At 16.8% G+C, this 25885-nt stretch overlaps 1 protein-coding gene and 1 long non-coding RNA gene across 2 annotated transcripts; one reads left to right on the top strand and one right to left on the bottom strand.

Annotated features, from left to right (window-relative positions):
• Window positions 1-14391: 14391 nt before the first annotated feature.
• Window positions 14392-15360, bottom strand: LOC128953117 (uncharacterized). Its single transcript, XM_054298592.1, has 3 exons — window positions 15196-15360; window positions 14948-15127; window positions 14392-14577 (listed from the first exon to the last, which is right to left on the bottom strand). The coding sequence occupies exons 1-3, from the start codon at window positions 15346-15348 to the stop codon at window positions 14392-14394; spliced, it is 519 nt and encodes a 172-aa protein (XP_054154567.1). The 5' UTR covers window positions 15349-15360.
• A 9235-nt stretch (window positions 15361-24595) lies between these two features.
• Window positions 24596-25328, top strand: LOC128953213 (uncharacterized). Its single transcript, XR_008484466.1, has 3 exons — window positions 24596-24682; window positions 24946-25164; window positions 25286-25328. It is a non-coding gene; the product is annotated as an uncharacterized LOC128953213 (long non-coding RNA).
• Window positions 25329-25885: the final 557 nt, after the last annotated feature.

Below are 25885 nucleotides of genomic sequence, written 5' to 3'. Positions count from 1 at the left end.
TAAACTTTTTGTTATTTATTGAAATATTTTAGTTAAAACAAATTTCAAACAATTTATTATAGTTAGAAATAATTGTTATTTTATTTTAATAATTAAATAACAAAACATAAAAAACAATAATCGATAAATAATAATAATTATTATTAGTATTATTTGAAATAAAAATAGATAAAAAACAATTATAATAATACGTGTAATAATTTGTTTTTCATATATAATTTGAACTCATAATTACAAAATATTTACGATATTTTATTTTTATTATTGCAAAACATTTACTTAATTAATAGTACAACAAATAAAACAATTTAAATAATTAGTTTACATCTATTTTTGTACTTAAATATGTAATAAACAAAAATATTAATATAATAATAAAAATAGTTTATGAGTTTTATTGATTTTTTTTATATATTAAATAAAATGATAATAAAAATAAATTTATAAAATATTTACTAATAAACTATTATATTATAAATAGTATTTTTTGTTAAATACATATTATTATTTTTTTTTGATGAAATAATAAATCATTTTTAAAATAACAATAAAAATTTTAAATGATTTGTCTATAATTTAATATAAATAAATTAAATAATAGATTATTTTATTTAAAAAAATTGTAAAATATTTTTACACAAAACATGTATACAAAAAAATTATTATTATTGGCTTTTTAATGTATAATAATTTTTTATAGTAATAATAATAAGTTTATTAATCCGATAAATATTTTTAAATATATTATAAATAATAATAATTTATAAAAAAATAAATTTTTATAATTATCTGCAAAATCATTATACAGTCTAATAAATATCAATAAACTATAAATTTATTCAAAAATTTCTTATATATATATAAAAATTAAATTGATATCAAATATTATTTGAAAAAAAATTATTAAATTCAAAAATAATAATATAGTTTTTATAATAAAACATAAATTTAACTAATTATAAAATAATGTATAATAATAATAATCAATTAGCTATTAGACTATTTCTATTGCTTACTACTATTGTTTTACTATTAGTAATAAATGTTCATCAAATCAATGGTAATATATATATATAATAAAAATTATTAAAAAAAAATTTTAATATTAATTAATTTTAATTTTATTTTTTTTAATTTTAAAATAAATAAATTAAAGGTTGTCTAAGTAAAGGTTCAGCATGTCAACCAAATCTAAAAGATTGGAAACATACATGTTGTTTTAGTGCATGTCATCTTAAATATTGGAAATGTTTATATTAATAACAAAAAATTTAATTAATAAAAAAAATTTAATTAATAAAAAAAATTTAATTAATAAAAAAAATTAATAAAAAAAAATTGTAAAGTAAAGATGTAAAGAATATTAATATAAATTAAGAAAACAAAAATTATAATGTAATAATTTTTTAGTTTTAAAAATTAATTTAAAAAAATAAATAAATTTATACATGTTTAATTAATAATAATTTAATTTTTTGTTTTATTTTGTAATTTTTATTTTGTAATTTTTATTTTGTAATTAATTAACTAATTGATGATGATTATGAATTAGTATTAATATTATTTTTTTTTACAATAATATGTATGAATAAATATATTTTTAAAAAATAAAAAATTTTCTTTATGTATTTATTTTTGTTTACAATGAAAAATAAATAAATAATTATTAATTTCGATTTTTAAATTTTCTATTTTATTATAATTTTAATATCTATTAGTATTTATTAGCTAGTAGATTTAAATTTTTTACTAATTAAATTAATTTTTATCTATTTTACTTATTATTAAACTTGTTATAAAACTTATAAAACAAAAATATAATTATTAAAATCTTAAGCTTGTAAAATAAATACAATATAATTTATTTAAATTTATTATTTTTTTATAAATAATTTTATTTACTAATTATTTATAATTTTATTTTATCTAAATATTATGCTATAAACTAATTGATATTAATTAAAAGTTTATAATTACGATATATATTTTTAAAAACTTTTTTATAAGTTAATTAGTTAAAAATAATTACATAAATGTACACCATATTAATTGATAATTTTTATTGCCATTAATAATAATTATAAAAATAATAAAAATAATAGAAGATAATGGTTTTATTTGTTATAATTTTTTTCTAGATTGCTATAGTAATATAGATTGTTATAGGTTATTTTTATAATAAAAAAAATAATGTTTTTACTTTTTTTTTAATTAATATTTAATTGTAAAAAAACAATTATAATTTCAATTAAGTTAGATAAAATTAATATTTGCTACTATTAAGCTAATATGCTAATAATAATAATTAAAAAATGTTTTTATTTTAGTAATAGCTATTATACAAAATTGTATTTATATATATAAGGGTTTAGTAAAAATGGGGGGGGGGGTAAGAGGGTCAAACCAAATTACCCCTCTAAAATTTAGGCACCAAATGCCTCAAAATGATTTTTTTGAAATTTATAAAAATTTTAATTTTAATTGATAGTATTTTTTTAAAATTTACATAAATTTAATTATTTCTTAAAAATAAGTAAAATAGTTGAAATAAAATTAATAAGATTATTTTATTTAAAATATTCAACTAACATTTTTGATAAACAGTAATCATATTACAATTTAAATAGAATTTTAAGATAAATAAAGTTATGTAAAAGAAATTAATAAATTACAAAATATATTCAATTTTATAATTGCAATTAAAAAATTATAATTAAAAAAATAAAAAATATGTATCAATAAACAAACATAAAAATAAATTAGATTTTAAATTAAAAAAATAATTGTTGTTAAAAATAATTAAAAATAAAAACTATTATTATATTTAAATTATGTTATTTTAGTTTAAGTTAAAATTTGAATTAAAAAAAATATATATATATTTAGAAAAATTTTCTTATTTTGCTGGGAATTTAATAAAATTTACATGAAAATTTTTCATAAATTTTATATTTTTAAAAAAATGTGTTTAAAAATGCAATAAAAGTCAACACCCCGCCTATGACCCCCCCCTAAAATCAAAAACCTTGTTTAACCCTAATATATACTACTATGTCCTACACGATGACCATAAATTCACGGCCGATGAACTACAAAAACTATCGTATTATTTATGCCATATCTATGCCCGATGCGACAAACCAATTAGCATACCTGAGCCGGTAATGTGTACGCTCACTTGGCTGTCCCTATAGGTCACGCGCAATCATATTGTGGCCGCCAATCCCGTAACGCCTGGCAATCGCGGCCCGAGAGATGAAACCGACGATCAGAAACGTCAACGTTGGAGACAATTGGCCGCTAAGATCAACAACGATATCAAAGTGATGGATGCGGTCAAACATAGCATGTATTACTGTTAGAGACGACTATACAGGCTTATGGACTAAAGGGAACCGACCTATCTATCTGTCTGTCTGTCCATTTATGTCCCGATTTTTTTCAAAACTTTTTTCTTTTCACTAATTATTGGTTTATATATTGTATTTTGTGTGTGATTTTAATCTCTATATTATATATATATATATATATATATATTAATTATTAATTACAAAATGTATTGTGTATTTAGTATTGATTTTTTTTTAACAAAAATAATTTTAGTTTTATTCAACAACAACAACAACAAAATGTTTATCTAATTAATCGCTAATTTGTTTTTTTAAGAAAAAAACTAATTTTCTTTACACAAAAAAAATCAATACTAAATATACTAAACATTTTTTGTTTACAAATTACTAATTATTATTATTCATGTTATTAATTATTTTTAGTTACTTTTTATTAGCAAAATATATATCAAAACAATTTTCAAACAACAACACCAAAAAAATGATTTATTAATTTTTTAATTAAATCTAATAATTATTAAAAAAAATAAATAATTTCTTTATGATTATGACATCAAGAAATTATTTTTGTTTAGATAACAAAATTAATGAATCATTTTTTCAAAGATTAATTAATTAATATATATATATATATATATATATTATATAATATATATATATATTAATTATTTTTTAAAAATTGATTTGATATATATTCTGGTAAATTAGTAAAAGTTAACTATAAAAACAAAATGTTTAAATTATATTTTCAATTATTATTATTATTATTATTACAATTGACTGGTCAGTGATGTCTAGACTATAGTCCACAAAAAAAACAGTGAGTCTATACATACCTATACATACAGTGCATATGTTTGCATATTTGGGTCAACAGTTTTAACAGTAAGGTATAGATAGATAGCTATATTGAATGTCAAGAGGAACGGTATGTTTTAAGGGTATAATAATTGTGTAATTAATTAATTATAATTAATTATTTGAAAAATATTAGTCAATTGTTTGTTTTTGTGAACTTTTTTTCCATAATAATTATTATTGAATATTATTATTATTATTATTCATGTGATAACTAATTAATTGATTTTTTTTATAATTATTATTTAGTTTTTTTTCGGTAATTTAATTGTATTTTTGTTGTTGTGGGTGTTTAGCCTCCTCTGGACATCACTGATAATATTTATTATTATTATTATTATTATTATTATAAAAGATATATAATATCTAAAAAATGTTATTATTTTTTCTAAAAAAACAAATAGATTTTTATTATAATAAATCTTTTATGAGTTTATTGATAATAATTTATATTAATATAATATAAATAATTTATGTTTAATTTATTCAATTATTTCATATCTATTTCACTAAATTATATTATTAAATATTTTAAAGCTTTTATAGTTATAGTTATAGTTAACTAAATATAAACTATAATATATATACTCAATTGTACTTAGATTTAACCCTGCTAACTTATTAATATTAATAAAATTATTTAATTAGTTTAAAACTATTCAATATTTTTTTGAATAACACTAATAGCTATAATAAATAAATAAAACTAATTACTGCTAAATCATAAAATATTTAATATCAATAAACTTTTTGTTATTTATTGAAATATTTTAGTTAAAACAAATTTCAAAAATTTATTATAGTTAGAAATAATTGTTATTTTATTTTAATAATTAAATAATAAAACATAAAAAACAATAATCGATAAATAATAATAATTATTATTAGTATTATTTGAAATAAAAATAGATAAAAAACAATTATAATAATACGTGTAATAATTTGTTTTTCATATATAATTTGAACTCATAATTAAATATATATTTACGATATTTTATTTTTATTATTGCAAAACGTTTACTTAATTAATAGTACAACAAATAAAACAATTTAAATAATTAGTTTACATCTATTTTTGTACTTAAATATGTAATAAACAAAAATATTAATATTATAATAAAAATAGTTTATGAGTTTTATTGATTTTTTTTTATATATTAAATATAATGATAATAAAAATAAATTTATAAAATATTTACTAATAAACTATTATATTATAAACATTTTATTATTAATTTTTTTGATTTTGAAATAATTTATCTATAAGTAAATAACAAATAATTATTTTAAATTAACAACTTTAATATGATTTGTTTAATATTTAATATAAATAAATGAATTAATAGAGTATTTTATAAAAATTGTAAAATATTTTTACATAAAAACATGTATATATTATATAAAATAACAATAACAAAAAAAAATAATTTTATGTATAATAATTTTCATATTAATAATATTCAATTAGTTTATTAAACCAATTAATATTATGTAATATATTATAAATAATAATTTATAGATAAAATTAATAATTTATAATTATCTGCAAAATCATTATACAGTCGAATAAATGTCAATAAACTATAAATTTATTGAAAAATTTCTTATATATACAGTATATATACAGATTAAATTGATATCTATTAATATTTTTTAAAAAAATTATTAGATTCAATAATAATATAGTTTAAAAAATATAGTTTAACTAATTATAATAATGTATTACAACAATCAATTAGCTAGATTATTTCTATTGCTAACTATTGTTTTACTATTAGTAATACAAGTTCATCAAATCAATGGTACCAGTATATTTAATAAAAATTTAATTATTATTAACTAAGCTATTATCAACTATTATTAACTATTTATTAACTATTTATTAACTATTTATTAACTATTATTACCTATTTATTAACTATTATTAACTATTTATTAACTATTTATTAACTATCAATTAACTATTTATAAACTATTATTAACTATTATTACCTATTAATTGACTATTATTAACTATTTATTAACTATTTATTAACTATTTATTAACTATCAATTAACTATTAATAAACTATTATTAACTATTATTATCCATTAATAAACTATTAATTAACTATTAATTAACTATTATTAACAATTATTACCTATTAATTGACTATTATTAACTATTATTACCTATTAATTGACTATTATTAACTATTTATTAACTATTTATTAACTATTTATTAACTATCAATTAACTATTAATAAACTATTATTAACTATTATTATCCATTAATAAACTATTAATTAACTATTAATTAACTATTATTAACAATTATTACCTATTAATTGACTATTATTAACTATTTATTAACTATTTATTAACTATCAATTAACTATTATTAACAATTATAAACTATTATTAATTATTATTACCTATTAATTGACTATTATTAACTATTTATTAACTATTTATTAACTATCAATTAACTATTAATAAACTATTATTAACTATTATTAACTATTTATTAACTATTTATTAACTATTTATTAACTATTTATTAACTATTATTAACTAATTATTAACTATTTATTAACTATCAATTAACTAATAATAAACTATTATTAACTATTATTATCTATTAATAAACTATTAATTAACAATTATTAACTATTATTAACTATTATTACCTATTAATTGACTATTATTAACTATTATTAACTATTTATTAACTATTTATTAACTATTATTAACTATTATTAACTATAATTAACTATTAATTAACTATTAATTAACTATTAATTAACTATTAATTAACTATTATTAACCATTATAACCATTAAAACTATTATACTTAATATAACTATTATAACTATTATTAACTATTATTAACTATTTTTAACTATTATTAAAGGTTGCCTTAAAGTGGGTGAAAAATGTGTACCAGGAGTAGGATATGTTAATACTTGTTGTAGTAGGAAATGTTCGTTTTATGGAATATGTCAGAAAAACCCTAATTCATAAAAGTAATAATAATAATAATAATAATAATTATAAATTATATATAATTTTTATTGAATTATTTCAAATTATGATTATTTTTATTTATTTTTTTTATAAATATTGATTTTGTAAAAAAATCATTAATCTAATAAACAATTATATTATATATATATATATAATTGTAATTAATTTAATTAATAATAACTACATCTAATAACTATAACTCCATTAAACTATTAAAAATAAATTTTAATATCATTTTTTAATTAATATATATTTTATTTTATGTTAACTGTGTTTAAAATAAAATTTATTTTTATTATAAAACTGTTTATTACTATTTGATAAATTGATTAAATATATAATAATTGATTATATTATTACTAAAATAAAAGATTTTATCAAACTATTTGTCTATTGAAATATAAAAAAAAGTAAAATTAAATTATTAAAAAATAATAATAATGTGTATAAATRTACTATAAATAATATTTTTTATTAATAGTTTTTAAGTTTTARTTTTCTATAGTTAGCAATTATTGCTATTTTTTAGGTAAATATTTTACTTTATTATTTAGTAATTAAAAAAACAAATAAACAAAAAAATTATTAATTATTATTTGAAATTAAAAATAGTTTTTTTTAAAATAATATTATAATAACACGTGTTTTTTTAAAAAATAATAATTATTTTAGTATATTATTGAACTCTCTAWATATAATAATTTATTTTTATTATTATTGCAAAACATAATTATAAGTATAAAGTAATTATAATTAATAAATGTTTTATGAGTTTATTGATTATTATTATTATTAATATAATAAAAATAATTTATATATAATTTATTCAATTATTTCATATCTATTTTATAAATTATATTATTAAATATTTTAAAATTTAATAATATTTATATTTAATACACAAAATAAAACTATTATTTAGTACTTAAAGTTAACTAAATATAAACTAATTTATATATGTAATCGTAATTAGTTTTAACCCTGCTAACTTATTAATAAAATTATTTAATTAGTTTAAAACTATTCAATAATTTTTTTTGAATAACAATAATAGTTATAATAAATAAATAAAACTAATTACTGCTAAATCATAAAATATTTAATATCAATAAACTTTTTGTTATTTATTGAAATATTTTAGTTAAAACAAATTTCAAACAATTTATTATTGTTAGAAATAATTGTTATTTTATTTTAGTAATTAAATAACAAAACATAAAAAACAATAATCGATAAATAATAATAATAATAATAATATTAATTATTTTAAATAAAAATAGATAAAAAATAACAATTATAATGTTTTTCATATATAATTTGAACTCATAATTACAAAATATTTATGATATTTTATTTTTATTATTGCAAAACATTTACTTAATAACTTTAACCCTGCTAACTTATTAATAAAATTATTTAATTAGTTTAAAACTATTCAATATTTTTTTGAATAACACTAATAGCTATAATAAATAAATAAAACTAATTACTGCTAAATCATAAAATATTTAATATCAATAAACTTTTTGTTATTTATTGAAATATTTTAGTTAAAACAAATTTCAAACAATTTATTATAGTTAGAAATAATTGTTATTTTATTTTAATAATTAAATGACAAAACATAAAAACAATAATCGATAAATAATAATAATAATAATATTAATTATTTGAAATAAAAATAGATAAAAAACAATTATAATAATACGTGTAATAATTTGTTTTTCATATATAATTTGAACTCATAATTACAAAATATTTACGATATTTTATTTTTATTATTGCAAAACATTTACTTAATTAATAGTACAACATAAATACCAATTTAAATAATTACTTTATATATATATATATTTTTTTTGTACTTAAATATGTAATAAACAAAAATATTAATATAATAATAAAAATAGTTTATGAGTTTATTGATTTTTTTTATATATTAAATATAATGATAATAAAAATAATAAATAAATAATATATTTACTAATAAACTATTTTATTATAAACATTTTATTATTATTATTATTATTTTTTGATGAAATAATAAATCATTTATTCTATAAGCAAAACAATTAACAAAAATAATTATTTTAAAATAACAACTTTAATATGATTTGTTTAATATTTAATATAAATAAATGAATTAATAGAGTATTTTATAAAAATTGTAAAATATTTTTACACAAAACATGTATACATTATATAAAATAACAATAACAAAAAATAATAATAATATGTATAGTAATTTTCATATTAATAATATTCAATTAGTTTATTAAACCAATTAATATTATTTAATATATTATAAATAATAATAATTTATAAAAAAATAAATTATTATAATTATCTGCAAAATCATTATAAAGTCTAATGAATATCAATAAACTATAAATTTATTCAAAAATTTTTAATATATATTTATATAAAGATTGAATTTAAATATCAAATATTATTTTTTAATAAAATATTATTAATTTTAATAATACAATAGTTTTTATAATAAAAATAATTTAACTAATTATAAAATAATGTATAAAATTAATAATCTATTTCTATTGCTTACTACTATTACTATTGTTTTACTATTAGTAATAAATGTTCATCAAATCAATGCTACAAGTATATTAAATAAAAATTAATTACTATTACTATTACTATTACTATTACTATTACTATTACTATTACTATTACTATTACTATTACTATTACTATTACTATTACTATTACTATTACTATTACTATTACTATTACTATTACTATTACTATTACTATTACTATTACTATTACTATTACTAAACTTACTATTTTCGCAATAATAAAAATTTTATTTTTTTTAAAACTAAGAATGTCAAAATCTTAACGATATATGTAATAATAAAAATAAATGTTGCCCTCATTTGGCTTGCGGTCGTAAAAGTAGAAAGTGTGAATATTCATCAACAAATAAATAACTAAATAATTATAATAATTTAATATAAACATAATTTAAATATATTAATATAAAAATGTAATATTATTTATTGTTATTATAATATAAATTTGATAATAAAATATGTTTCTATGGAAAAATTGATTAAATTTATTTATTAAAACGCCATAAAATTAAATAATAATAATTTTCATWAAAAATATACTAATGTATTATTGTTATAATAATAATGTTAAGATAAWTAAACATGTTTCTATGGTAAAAACGATTAAAATTATAATATTATTGAAAATTTAATTTATATCATCTTAATGTATTTTATATTAAATTAAATAAATAAAAATAAAAGCATACATTTACAATCGATTTGCTAATAATTAATTAAAATTATTATTTACAGGGTTTTTAAACAGTGTCTGTCTGTCTAAGCATAAAAAATTAAGAACTTTTATATGTTTTTACTGAAGAAATAAACATTTTTTACAGAAAAAATCTCGAATATTTATTATATATTTTATTTTATTGTATTTTACTTTTTATATTTTAATTAAAATGAATTAAAAAATATATTAAATTATATATATTAAAAATTGATATATATATCAAATATTACAGTTAGTTAAATTTAAATAAAAGAAAAATTTTTAAATTTATGCCATGAATCATTTGTAATTACCGTAAAATTGTATTTTATTTCCAATATGGAAAAATTGTAAATTTCATATTGTAAAAATTACGTATTTTTTACCGCCCCTGGCAATAATTAAGCACTAAATTATTATAGAAAGTAAAAAACTATATTTTTCATATATGAAAAAACTCATATTATTTCCCATTACTTTTACATTTCAATACGTAAAATAAAATACCATTTAATGGTTAATACAGATTTATGAAAAAATTGGCATCTATTTTCTATGTCAACAATTATTAAAACCCTAATGATAGGTTAAAATATAACATTAAAAATATAATTGAAAAAACAATATTGTTTGCAAAAATAATTATATTGAATCAGTGTTTCAAACATAAAAAAAATGTTTTTAACAATAAATTTTAGTAAATTCTATATACTGTATTTTCATTTTTAATTTGTGGTATTTGTTGTTTGTATCAATTAATAAGTATTTTAAGTCAMTTGTATTTTAATTACGATACAACACATTGCATTAAAAACTAATAATTCAATCAATGATAATATAGTCATACAAACAATAACTATTTGTTTGCCAAAAGTTGAATTATATGCTAAAACAATTGGTCTGAATAATTATCGTTCACCAAATAATTATGACGTTTATAATAATATTATTCATATATTAAATAATATGACATATAGTGAACAATTTATTTTAAATGAATCCATTTAATAATCTAATTTATTGTTACTATTTTAATTATCAAGGTGATATTGTTGATTGCAATAATATGACCGACTATAATTATTTAATTGACTACAATGATTTTTGTATAACACTATTTAGCCAATGGCAAAATGAACCTGATTATTATTATCATGCTAATAGAGATCTTACATTTGTTGACTGGGATCGATTTGTTGTTGATTTAAAAATTTCAAATTTATTAAATCAAACAAATTTAGAAATTTATTTTARCGATCGTAGACAACAAATTTATTTTATGAAAAATACGTTTGATAATTTACCAAAATTTAAATTTCAACATAAATATTATATTATGTTTGAACGATATACTGTACAATACGATAGGGTCAGTCATTCAATGGGACTGTGCGTTTGGCAAACGTTTGACGATTGTATTAGTAAATGTCTAATTAATTATTATTTAAAACTAYATAATAGTTATCCATATTTTCTATTATATTGGATTAACAATACCAATATCGATAACATATTAGTGGATGATTATTATGGCAATATTACTACATTGGCTGATAATTTAAAAATGCTTATATTTAATGTCAACTGATAATTTATATRATAATTGTAATATTAAATGTAATAAATTTAGATTGTTACCATTTTGTCAGAAAAATTTTACCAAAATTATCTATCAAAATATAAACAAGTCAATTATTATAATGATGATGATGATGATAATGCTAATAACAATATAGATATTATGATTAATTATCCGAATACGCCAAACGATTYGTTTATTTATCTAATTTCAATCAAATTATCTTTTGAAGAGTTTTTAATATTTTTTATTAGTATACTAAKTACTTGGTTCGGATTTTCAATTATAATGTTTACGGAAAAATTGAAATTATTTATCCAATATATATCTGCTAACTATTACTATATATATTTTAGACAAACTATTGTTAGAATAGAACTTCGACCACATATTCGAGTTAATTATATTCAACCGCAACCTAACCCACTATTTCAGAGAGTCGACCGTAATATACCTGTAAATAATAATAATAATAATTAATAATAATTAATAATAATTAATAATAATTAATAATAATAATTAATAATAATAATTAATAATAATAATTAATAATAATAATTAATAATAATAATTATAATAATATWATAATAATTATTAATAATTATTATATAATAATTTTCTAATAATAATAATAATAATATACAATATATATTCTAATAATATAATAATAATAATAATTACTAATAATAATATTAATATTAATAATTAATAATACAAACCAAACTCGACGGCAACAATACATCACATTTGGTCACAGCTTGCGGTAAATATATATTTATATAGATATAGATAATAGTCTATTGATTTTGTTTCTAAAATTTTTAATTAATTTTTTTTACTCATACCTCTACCCGTACTATACATACATACACACATGTAGTCAATCACCGGCCAAACGAATTTATGGAAATACAGGAATAATAATAACAATAATTCAAATTCAATAATTTTTTTTAAAAATATTAAACACTTAAATTTTTTATATAATTATTATAGTAATAATGTATTTTTAATAAATACAATACATATTTTGTATATTCTGTATATTCTGTATATTCTGTATATTCTGTATATTCTGTATATTCTGTATATTCTGTATATTCTGTATATTCTGTATATTCTGTATATTCTGTATATTCTGTATTTTCTGTATATTCTGTATATTCTGTATATTCTGTATATTCTGTATATTAATTTAAATTTATATATAAATTAATTCAATTCTCTCTCTCTCTCTCTCTCCGGTTAATCATTATATTACTATTTACTAATAAAAATTAAAATTTTTAACAAAATATTGATTTATTTCTATTGAAATTTTTAATTAAAAAAAATAAAATTATTAAAAAATAATTTATAAAAAAATTTTTATTGATTAATTTTTTTTGTCTATTAATTTTCTATAGTTAGTAATGATTATTATTTTTATTACTATACTTTTTTGTACTTAAATTAAAWACAAAAWAAATAAATCTATTAATTATTATCTAACAAATTGAAAATACAATAAATAAAACTTATTATAATAACGRTGTTKTTATTAAATAATTAATTGATTTATTTTATACTATATTATTTGAATTCAATATATAATTTATATWATTATTGCAAAAAAAAGGTTAATAATTATAATAAATATAATAATTAGCTAAATATTTTACATACAACTAAATTACTTTTGATAATTGAATTTATTTTATTTTTTTAATTAGTTTAATGATATTTATTATTAATATTATTKTAAATATAACAACAATACTATTGTTTTATTTCATACAATTTTTTTGTAATATTTATATTTAGTATCCAATGGTAACTAATTAATAGATTTTTTATGTACAATAATATATATAAACAAATTTATKTAATTTRTWAATATTTATTTATTTATTTTATTATTATTTTTTAACTTTTATTTTAATCAAATTATTGATTTTTACTATTATTAAATTAACTATATATTTATTATTTGATCTAGTTAAATTGTAAATAAACWATTAATTTTKTTWAGTTAGAAAARTGCTAAATATTTAAATATTTTATAACAAAAAAATATTTAAAAAAACTTATATTTTTATTATTTTTGTTTAATAAATTAAAGAAAAAAACTTTTGATATATTACTACTAATAATAATAATTATTTAATTATACAAAAAATAGAAACAAATATTTAAAAATAACAAAACATTTTTATTTATTGTAAATAATAAAAATTTTAAATTTTATTTAAAGTATTATATTATTATTTTATTATTATTATTATTATTAATGTTTGGTTAGTGTATTAYAGATGACCTTAAAAACACTAWGACCTGAACAGTGCTGACTCTGCTCGGCGACGGTTAACCAAACCGGGTATAACCTGACCGGCCATTGATGTGTATTGATTGAAATTGTCGGCCGCCTSTKGATAGTTACGTTGAAGTATGGCCTGCAAAACGGTAGACCGKGTAAAACCCAGACATCCCATATTGAAGGCAAATGATGTRCACTTAAATTAAAATTTTAAAAAAAWAATTTAACAAACAATAAAAAATTTAGCATGCTAAAAAATTTGTTATTAACAAAATAAAAATGCGTTTAAAAAATAAATATATAAGCATACTAAAATTTTTTTAACAWAGCAATTATTCTAAAAAAAATATTTTTAAGCAAAATTAGCATGTTTAAAAATTTGATTTTAACAAAATAACCATGCCAAAATTTGTTTAACTTAGTAATCATGCTAAAATGTTTTTTTAAAACAAAATAAGCATGTTTAAAAATTTGTTTAACAAAATAAGCATGCTAAAAACTATTATTAACAAAATAAGCATGCTAAAAACTATTTTTAATAAAATTAAAAAAAAAAATTATKTTACTGCAGCAAACTGGTTGTCATTCAATAGTCCCGGTGCTGCCGTGTCGACACATTGTTCAAATTGTACCAAATCTTTGAGCATCAAATCGGTTGCCTGGGCTTCGCTAAGTGGGGGTTGCAATTGGTTACAGTGTTGCGGATCGAAAGCACAGGCATGACCGTAGCCTATGGTTTTCTGGCCCTATGGGGGGCGGAAAAAATTAATTAATTAAATTTTTAAAATCAATTAAAATGATCTAGCTACTAAACAATTTGATCGTAATAATAGTTAGCCCGAAACCCCTCCTGTTGTTTGATTAGGTCGATGCCGGCCTGATTTATTTGCCGCACACTGGCAACCCCTGTAGCACCTGTAGCCATGATTATGGCCAGTAATGTAATCAATGATTGCATAGTAAACATTAGGTTATAGTATATATATACTGTATATATATAATACTAATAAACAATATTATAAAATATTGTATATAAAAAAAATACTTAATAATAAACTATTTTAATATAATAATTAATATTAATTATTATTATATTTATTGCTATTTATACACTAATATTATTATACACTAAAAAAATTTTTAGTTTATATATTAATATATATATATAACTGTATTTGATTACAGGWATATATATATATATATATACTAAAATTTAAAAAAATACAGTATATATGTCAAGATTTTTTAAAAAAATTTTATTATCATTTATATGTTTACAGTTAAAATTATTATTATTTTTTTTTATGTGTMTAATAATTTTCTATATAAATGCAAAAATTTAGCATTATCATTTTATTTGTTTTGTGTCTGTGTAGTTCAAAATAAAATAAAATAATAATAATAATTATTATTATTATTTTTGTTGTAAAATCATCATGTTGATTTTAAATAATAATTCTAGTGAAAAATATTAATTTGATTTCAGTGTAATATATATTTTTAAAAAAAAAAAATAATATTAAATCATTTTAATTATTAATTATATATTTTACTTTTAAAAACTCTAGACTATGAAAAAATAAGCATTAAAAATGATATTTAATATTTATTTTTTAAAAGTAAAAATTAAGACTAATTTTTGTTTTTACTAAAATATATAAAATTTTTAATATTATAATATTTAGTAAAATAYTAAACAATTTATGATTTTAATTATTTTAAAATATACCCGAAATAAATAATAAAGCATGAAATTATTTTTTAAATGCTAAATTTATTTTTCATATTTTTTTATAATTTTTTATTAATTGAAATCACAAATAAAATAATTAAAAAAAAAATAAATAACAAATAATATTAATTTAATATTATTTTTTAATAACTAAATGTCCAATGCATCCTTTTCGCATTCCTATAYTTAAAAAAATAAAATTTAATTAAATAAAAAATAAAATAAAATTTAATTAAATAAAAAATAAAATAAAATTTAATTAAATAAAAAATAAAATAAAATTTAATTAAATAAAATTAATGTTTTTTAAACACATACACATACACATACACATACACATACACATACACATACACATACACATACACATACACATACACATACACATACACATACACATACACATACACATACACATACACATACACATACACATACACATACACATACACATACACATACACATACACATACACATACACATACACATACACATACACATACACAWACACTATAGTATTACCATTAGTTTGTTATGATCTATATTTTCATTACTATTTGATGACATTTGTTTGTTTGATATTTGTTGACTAAACTGTTTATTATCTTTCATTAATGACATTAGTTTTTGCATTAAACATTGTTGAAATTCAGGCAAACATCTGTACAATAGCTGAAATTTGATTGAAGGATCGGTAGTATTAACTTTGGTATATTTGCTCAGATAGTCGGCCYTTTCCTTTATACAGCCGCTAAAAACTTCATTCATCTAAATATATATATATATATATAAAACAATTTTTAAAATTATAATAAAAATTTTATGAACAATATATATATATATAATAATTGTATAAATAATTGTTTTTAAATAATTGTCTATAAAAAAATATCTAAGATTGCCAAACATGATATATAATAATTTTGTTATTTTATTAATAATAATAATAATAATAATTTTGTTATTTTATTAATAATAATAATAATAATAATTTTGTTATTTTATTAATAATAATAATAATAATAATAATTTTGTTATTTTAATAATAATAATAATAATTTTTGTTATTTTATTATTATTATTATTATTATTATTATTAATAACAATAATTTTGTTAACTTATAATATAATTTATTTTTATAAAAAATAAATAAAAATTAATTCTATTAATTAATATRTATATATATATATATATGTAGAATAATTTTTATAATTAAAAAAAAATAATCTACAATAATAAAACAAAGTATTAAATTAAACAAAAGAAACAAATATTTTTTTTAAAAAATAATAATAAAAATTTATATAAAAAAAATTTTATCTAAAAAATAATAATTAAAAATTTTTAATACCTCATTTGGATATTGTTTTTCCGTATTATTATTATTTTGTGTTAAATTTTCATTGCAATCAATTAACTTATAAATTAGTTTTGTATCAGTTTTTTCAGGTAAACATAGGGCTTCTTCAACCCTAATCTGATGATCCTTTAATTTGGCCATCATACTTTGATCCATTTGACCTCCCATTTGACCTCCTCCCCCTCCCATTTGACCTCCTCCTCCCCCTCCCATTTGACCATGTACAAATTTAGTATTAGTGTAATTTTCAACTATTATTACTACTATTATAAAAACATTGACAATAAAAGCAAACATGATTTTTATTATTATTATTAATAAAAAAATAATTAAAATAATTTATATGAAAAAAAAATATTATTGACTATTAGTAACAAATGAATAATAAAATTAATTAAATAATTTTTTTTAATATAAATAAAAAAATTTAAAAAAAAAATAAAATTATTATTGACTACTAGAAACAAATGAAAAAATTTTTTGATAAAAAAATAATGATTTTTTTTAAGTGTGTATATATATATAGTATAATCTATATTTAATTAATTTATAAACTAATTAAAATATTAAATAAATATTTGTTTAAACTAAATTAAAATAAAAATTTGTTTAAACAGTTATTATAATAACAATTAATTAAATAAATTTAATTAAAATGTTTATTCACATGTAATATACTCATTATAATATAAAAAATTAAAATGTTAAATTAAACATTAAATAAAATATTTTTGTATAATCTAGGTACAATTGTAATTTTAATTAACTGTTCAAATAACTAATGATTAAACTAATTTAAAAAAAATATTTCTAAACTTTTAATTTATACAATTTTAGTTTGCTTTAATTACAACATTAATATAATATATATATAAAGTAAATAAAATCTATTTAAACAATTAGTTATAAATTATATTTTTTTAAAAGGAAAATTAACTGTAAAAATAACATACTATTAGTTTTTTTTATAAAAATATATTAAAAAAATAATTATATAAATATTATTTTTAAATTTATTTTCTAATAATATATTTTATTATTAAATTTATTGATTTTATTATAATTTCTATTATTATTATTATTATTATTATTATTATTATTATTATTATTATTACTATTCCTATTATTATTATTATTATTGATAATAAATGACCATGATAGATTTTGTTGGCGCCATGATTGATAAAATCTGCTAGTACCATTATTATTATTATTATTATTACCATGCTTATAATAATAATACACCAATACGTCTACCAGTAGTTTATTTGCACAGTTAGTCACWGTTAGGATAGATAAGCCAAACMATAGCCCTATTAGTGAACCAATGAACGAACAATATTCGGGAAACGTTAGTTTAGGTAAGTGCTCGTAAAGGACGTCCGGCTGGTCGGGTGTTTGCCATACAACAGATCAAACWGAGGCCAATGGTAGTCGAATGTATAGTCAAAAAATTGATACGTTTCCCTAAAACATGGACTATTMTGGGGACAGTTATGTTGGCATTCAAATTGKRCATACATATCAATGGATAAATTGTTATGCATGGGTGCCCAGGGTTCGGCTATTTTMAGCAYCGATAGATTATCCTCTTTACTGTACATATACATCCCSGGCCATTGGTTATGGTATAGACGTTGCAATACMCGRCGYCTACAGTCGCCWATACAGTCATCCCGTGAATAGTGTTGTTGGCCMTGRTTTTCACGGTCATAGTGTCGACAGTTGGTTTCGTAMGGCGCCGGYAGCGACTTGTAGGCTATCCTATTGTTTTTGTTTGTTTGTTGTTTGAAATTAAATAATAATAATAATAATACTGTACTTAAAAACTATTTGTTAGTTTACAAAAAAAATATTATTATAAAAAACTAATATTATTATAAAAAACTAATATTATTATAAAAAACTAATATTATTATAAAAAAATAAATTATTATAAAAAAAATTATTATAAAAAAATATTATTATAAATAAATATATTATTATAAAAAATATATTATTATAAAAAAACTAATATTATAAAAAATATATAATTATAAAAAAAATATATTATTAAAAAAAATAAATTATTATAAATTAATTATGAACTATGAACAAAAAAATATTAATTAATAATTTTTCAATAATAAACATTTATATATATATTAATATATAAATTATATGTATATAGAGTATATATATATATTTATTATTTTTATAACTTAAAGTATGTACACTGTCATCATTAACCCTCACAGCAGAAGTGATTAGAGTGTAAATATTAAACATAAATAATGTATAAATATTACAATTAAACTTAACCCCTAAATACATAATAATAAATAAATAGTAATAATAAGTAAATAATAATAATAAATAAATAATAATAATAAGTAAATAATAATAATAAATAAATAATAATAATAAGTAAATAATAATAATAAGTAAATAATAATAATTTAATTTTAATAAATAAATAAAAATAATTATTTTAATAAATTGTTTACACATTTTCCTTCATTTACATAACAAACATTAATTCGTTTTATAAAATTATTAACTACTTTATTATAAGTTTCATTTTTTATATTTTTAAATGCATAAATTAATCTATTTTTTAAATCCTCAATATCTGTAGGCAAATTATCATATTGCATAATTTTAGATTTTATTGCACCCCACAAATAAAAATCACAGGGCGTTAAATCGGGTGAACGACTGGGCGAAATATTTGGGGTTTTTAAGCTGACCAATCGATCACCAAATACTTCAGTTAAATATTCAAGTGTTTGGTTTGCTATTTATAAAAAATAATAATATAAATAATAATATAAATAATAATATAAATAATAATATAAATAATAATAAAAATAATAATAAAAATAATAATATAAATAATAATATAAATAATAATATAAATAATAATATAAATAATAATATAAATAATAATATAAATAATAATATAAATAATAATATAAATAATAATATAAATAATAATAAATAATTAAACTGATATCAATTGTAAATGAAATTAAATTTTATAAATTATACCTGTGTGGCAACTGGCCCCGTCCTGTTGAAAAATTTGGTTATTAAAATGACGGCCAGTAATTTTTTTTAACTCAGGGACGAAATAGTTTTGTAACATATTTTGATATGTTATTTGATTAACAATCAATCGTTTCTGGTTTTCGTCTTCAAAAAAAATAAGGACCAATAATACCTTTAAAAATATAAAAAAGAAAAAGTAATCATATGTATTTTTATAAAAATGCTAAACATTTAAATATTAAATATGTTTGTAATGTCAACGATTGTGGCAAATGTTTTACTAGAAATACACATTTATATATATAAACGAGTATTTGAAAACATTTACAACAAAAAATAGATCATTCAATTGAACCACAATTTATGTGTGATTACAATATATATTTTACAAATTTATATATATATATTGACGAGAAATAGCTGCCCATACAGTTACATAACTTGGATGAGTATTTTTCTATTACGAAATAACAGGTCTTTCTGTGGCCCAACACCTCATATTTTGCTTATTTATGTAACCATCGAGGTGACAGTGAGCTTCATCCGACCACCAATAATTATCTAAATAGTCTAAATAAAAAAATATATTAAATGTTTGTAATGTCAACGTTTGATGCAAATGTTTTACTAGAAATTCACATTTAAATCAACATAAATCTAGCGTTCATTTTAATAAAAAGTTTAAATGTTTTTATGAAAATTGTAATAAATAAATTAAATAAATAAATACCTGGTTTGTTTGCCAATTTATTCATCATTTCAAAACAATATTGTTTTCTCATATTTTCATGTTTTTTAGTTAATTTTACAATAAATTGTAATTTATAGGGGTATAATAGTAATTCATCAGTTAATATTTTGTGTAATGAGCCATAACTCATTTTAACATTACGTAACTTTAGTTGATTTAATAATTGATTAATTGTTTTAAAATTATGTAATAATTGTTTAATTAATTCAATATTATTATTAGTTACCACTGTTTTCATGTGTGGAACTTTAAAATTGGTTTCAACTCTTTGGTCATTTTTAAAATCTTTATAAATTTTTGTTATTGTTAACCGATTTGGAGGATTTTTATTAAATTGTTGTTCAAATTTTATTTGAACATATTTATCACGTGATTAAAATTCTTCAGATTTTTTAAATGTTAAATATGTTTCGATGATAAACACTCTTTCTTTTGGATTATAATATTTACTCATTTTCAAGTATATCACAATTAAAATAAAAAATATAAGTGAATTCGTATTAAATTGAAATAGACTTACAATTAGTGTTCAAATTGCATAAAAATATTAAATATATAATATTAAAATAAATTTATCACAATTTACTATTTTATTAATATTGACTAAATATCACAGGCTCTGAATTATAAAATAAAAATATATAATTATTGTTATAATAGCACAAAAACATGTGCTCAATCCCCCCTAAACCTGTTTTTACGCGCGTTATTTTATAGAGTGACTCACTTGAGCCAATGTTTTGATGTGACGGTTACTGATAACAGTGTATAAATATAAAAGTAATTATTTATTAATGTTTTTTAGAAACTGTAAACATTTAATTAAACTAATATTATCTAAATTATTATATATTTGAACTGTATTTATAACTAGTATATTTTTATATAAAAATAAATATTATTTAGTTTAAAAAAAATATTTTCATAGTATAAATTCAATTAAATAGGGAAATATTTTATTTTTTTCAAAAAAATTTATAGGGAATTTTATAGGGAATTTTATAGTTTTATAGGGAATTTTATAGGGAATTTTATAGGGAATTTTATAGGGAATTTTATAGGGAATTTTATAGGGAATTTTATAGGGAATTTTATAGGGAATTTTATAGGGAATTTTATAGGGAATTTTATTCCATGGAATTTATTGGGAAGTATTGGAAAAAAATTWATAGTTAAATATATTTATATACCTATTATATCGGATATAATTATATCGATGAACATTATAGATAGGTTTGGGTACGTGTTTGAAATATCKGTAAATTTGTTGTCTAGTTGAATGCATAATCAAATAGAACATGGGTATGTCGACTATTGCACCGGTAGTTTGGATCCGAAACCGCATTACTTCGACCATATAGTCTCTGTAGACGACATCGTTGTCGGCAATAAAATCCCGGTTATCGCTATTAGTATTACCCGAACCGTTGCTGGACTGCCGATACTGTTGTATGAATGTAAAACATACCCGAAACCAGTCGATGGATACCCGAACCGGTGATAACCGATTGCACGGGACATACGGTTCCCGATGACTATCATCGGTGTCGTCGTCGCCGACGCCGACCATTGATTGCGGTCTCAATACAYGACAACTGTTGCCAAATACTTCCGTATCGGTTGCGGCCAATACACGGAACTGGTCATCGATGGACAGTTGGTTTATCAGTTCAAGTATCTGTTGGTTAGTCATATTTTCCGACTGTTTACGAATGAGTAGATCCMTGTCCTTCAATAGATACGGCTTATCCACGCATACGGTAATACCGGGTATGTATACCTGGGATAGACTACTACCGGTTCGTACCGAAGTTATTGTCGGATATCGGAAATACATATCAGATATTTCTGTCATCTGATACAAACACGCGCCCATACATAGCACGTGTACTGCTAGTAGTTGTGGCGGTTTTGCGCGTAACACGTGTTTCATGCGTTGCCAAACTTTTTGGTAAATTTTGGTCATTTTATTTAATTATAATTATTTTATTTATTTTTTTTTTGAAAATAATAGTTAAATATTAGTTAGTTAAATATTAGTTAGTTAAATATTATTAGTTAAATATTAATTAATTAATTAATTTTATATTATTTTTTTTAATTAGATATTTAAATAAAATTTACTGTATATTTACAATACAACAAACAATTATTGTATAAATACATTACATATTGTAAAATAAAAAATATATATTTCAATCAATTTTATTTATCAATTTAGTAAATATTAATTAAAATAATTTATTTATTTAAATATATTTAATATTAATATTATTAGAGTATAATACAACGTAAATAAAATTAAATTTTTATTACATTATTATTATTATAACTAGAAATTAATTTAATATATATTATTTAATAGATAAATATTTACAATATAACAAAAATCAATTTAACAAATATATCATATAATAATAATAATGTAATTTACATTATTATAAATTATACTTAAAGTATATTATTAAATACATATAATACTAATGATATTTATATTATTATAATAATAATGATATAAATTATGTTTTGCTAATCAATATATAGATTTATTTATTTAAATAAATACTATATTATATTATACAGTATATTACAGTAAATGATAAATAAATGATAAATAAAATATGTATTTTTATTTTTTTATTATAAAAATAATTACATGTATTTTATTTAATAATAAAATCAATAAAAATACTAAATTCTATATTAAAGAAATACATATATATTTTTATAAATAATTATTAAAATTACTATTTTATTTATAAATTAAAAACACAAAAATTATTATTATAAAATAGTAAGCTAATAAAATAGTAAAAAAAACAGTTAAAAAATTATAATTTTTAAAGTAGCATGCTTATCAATCATAAATTAATAAATATATTATTAAAAATATAACTAAATTAAACAAAATAAAAAACAAAAAAAATATTTTTATAATAATAATTATTATTAAATTACAAATAATATGTACAGATAAACAATTATTTTTAAAAAAAAAATCATTATGATTATTATTTAATATTTAATCAGTGTACAATATATTAATAAATAATATATCAATCTATGTTTTTTTTAAAAAAATAATAAAATAAAAATTTTAAATAAAAAAAAATTATAGTTATATATATACACATAAAAATGTAATTATAATTTAATGTTTAATATAATTATAAATATTTTTAGACTAAAAAAATGTTTAACAAAACTATTATTATATTATTTTATTTAATATTAGCTATACTACTATTATTTCTAAATTGTACATGGTTAATTAATTGCCAAAAAATTATTAACTATGATAATCAGTTAAGTAAGGCATTATGTTTGCCCAATAAAACCGATACCCAAACCGTACGCCAAATAAATCAATGTTCCGATCAATACTATAAACAATTGGATGAAAAACATCAAAAAGTTTATGATAAAGTATTTTTTAAAAAAAATATTAATTGTAATTTTATGTTCAAAAAAAATCTATTTCATTAATATTTATGTTTAAAAACATTTATTAAATTTAGTTTTATATTCAAAAATATTATTTAATTAATTTTTTATGTTCAAAAAAAATCTATTTAATCTAGTTTTATGTTTAAAAAATATTATTGAAATTATTTTACTAAAAAAAATTATTTAATTAATTAATTAATTATTTTTTTCTAATTTTTAATTAATCCAAAATAAAAAAAAAGTTAAAAACATTTCTCAACGGTTGTGTCTCAGGAAAGGACAGCGAAATCATTGGCTATACTAAGATAGATATGTCGGACATATCGGTAAAGTCACGGTTAATCCAATATTGTTGGCCAGCCTATAGTGACTGCCTTAAAACTCAACTACAAACATTGAGCGTTGATGATAAAAAATTGGTCCAGGATAATATCGATAATAAGGCTAATGATAAATTTAAGGTATATATATATATATATATATATATATATATATATATATAAATAAATAATAATTTTTAGATTTTTAAAAATTATTGTTTAATATAATTTTATTGTTTTTTTTAATTTTTTTAAATTATAGGAATGTTTCTATCAAGCGGTTAATATTAAGTAAAAATAGGGAATTTTTTTTTTTTGGGATATTTTGGAAACTAATCAAAAACTGAAATAATTTTTTTTTAAATAAACGAAAAATATTTAAATCAAAATTGTTTTTATATTAACTTCAAATATGTTAAAAAWTTTTATCTGTTTTAAAATTTATTATTTATATTTGTTTAAAATGTTTTTTTAAAATACATATTCTAATTGTATATTATTATTAAAAAAATTATATTTTATTAAATTTTTTGACTAATTAATAAATTGCAACAAAAAATCAATTTCTATTTATTAAAAAAAAATTGTTTTATAAATATAAAATTTATACAGATTAAATTTATATATTTAAAATAAACTCTATTAAAAAAAACAAACTAATTTATTTTTATAAAAATTGTAAATTTTTATATAATGTATGATTATATTTATATTATAATATTTTAATATATATATGTATATATAATATCAATTTACTAAAAAAAATAAATCTATAAAATAATATTTAATTAAATGACAATTAATATTTATATAATTAATTTGTTTAAATTTAAAAAATAAAATAAATCATATCAATCATAAT

This window comes from Oppia nitens, unplaced genomic scaffold, assembly GCF_028296485.1.
Source record: "Oppia nitens isolate AA-2021 unplaced genomic scaffold, nextdenovo-longstitch-racon4-pilon3 scaffold20_pilon_pilon_pilon, whole genome shotgun sequence".
Classification (NCBI taxonomy): Eukaryota; Metazoa; Arthropoda; class Arachnida; order Sarcoptiformes; family Oppiidae; genus Oppia; species Oppia nitens.
This window is presented reverse-complemented; position numbering and strand designations above follow the sequence as displayed.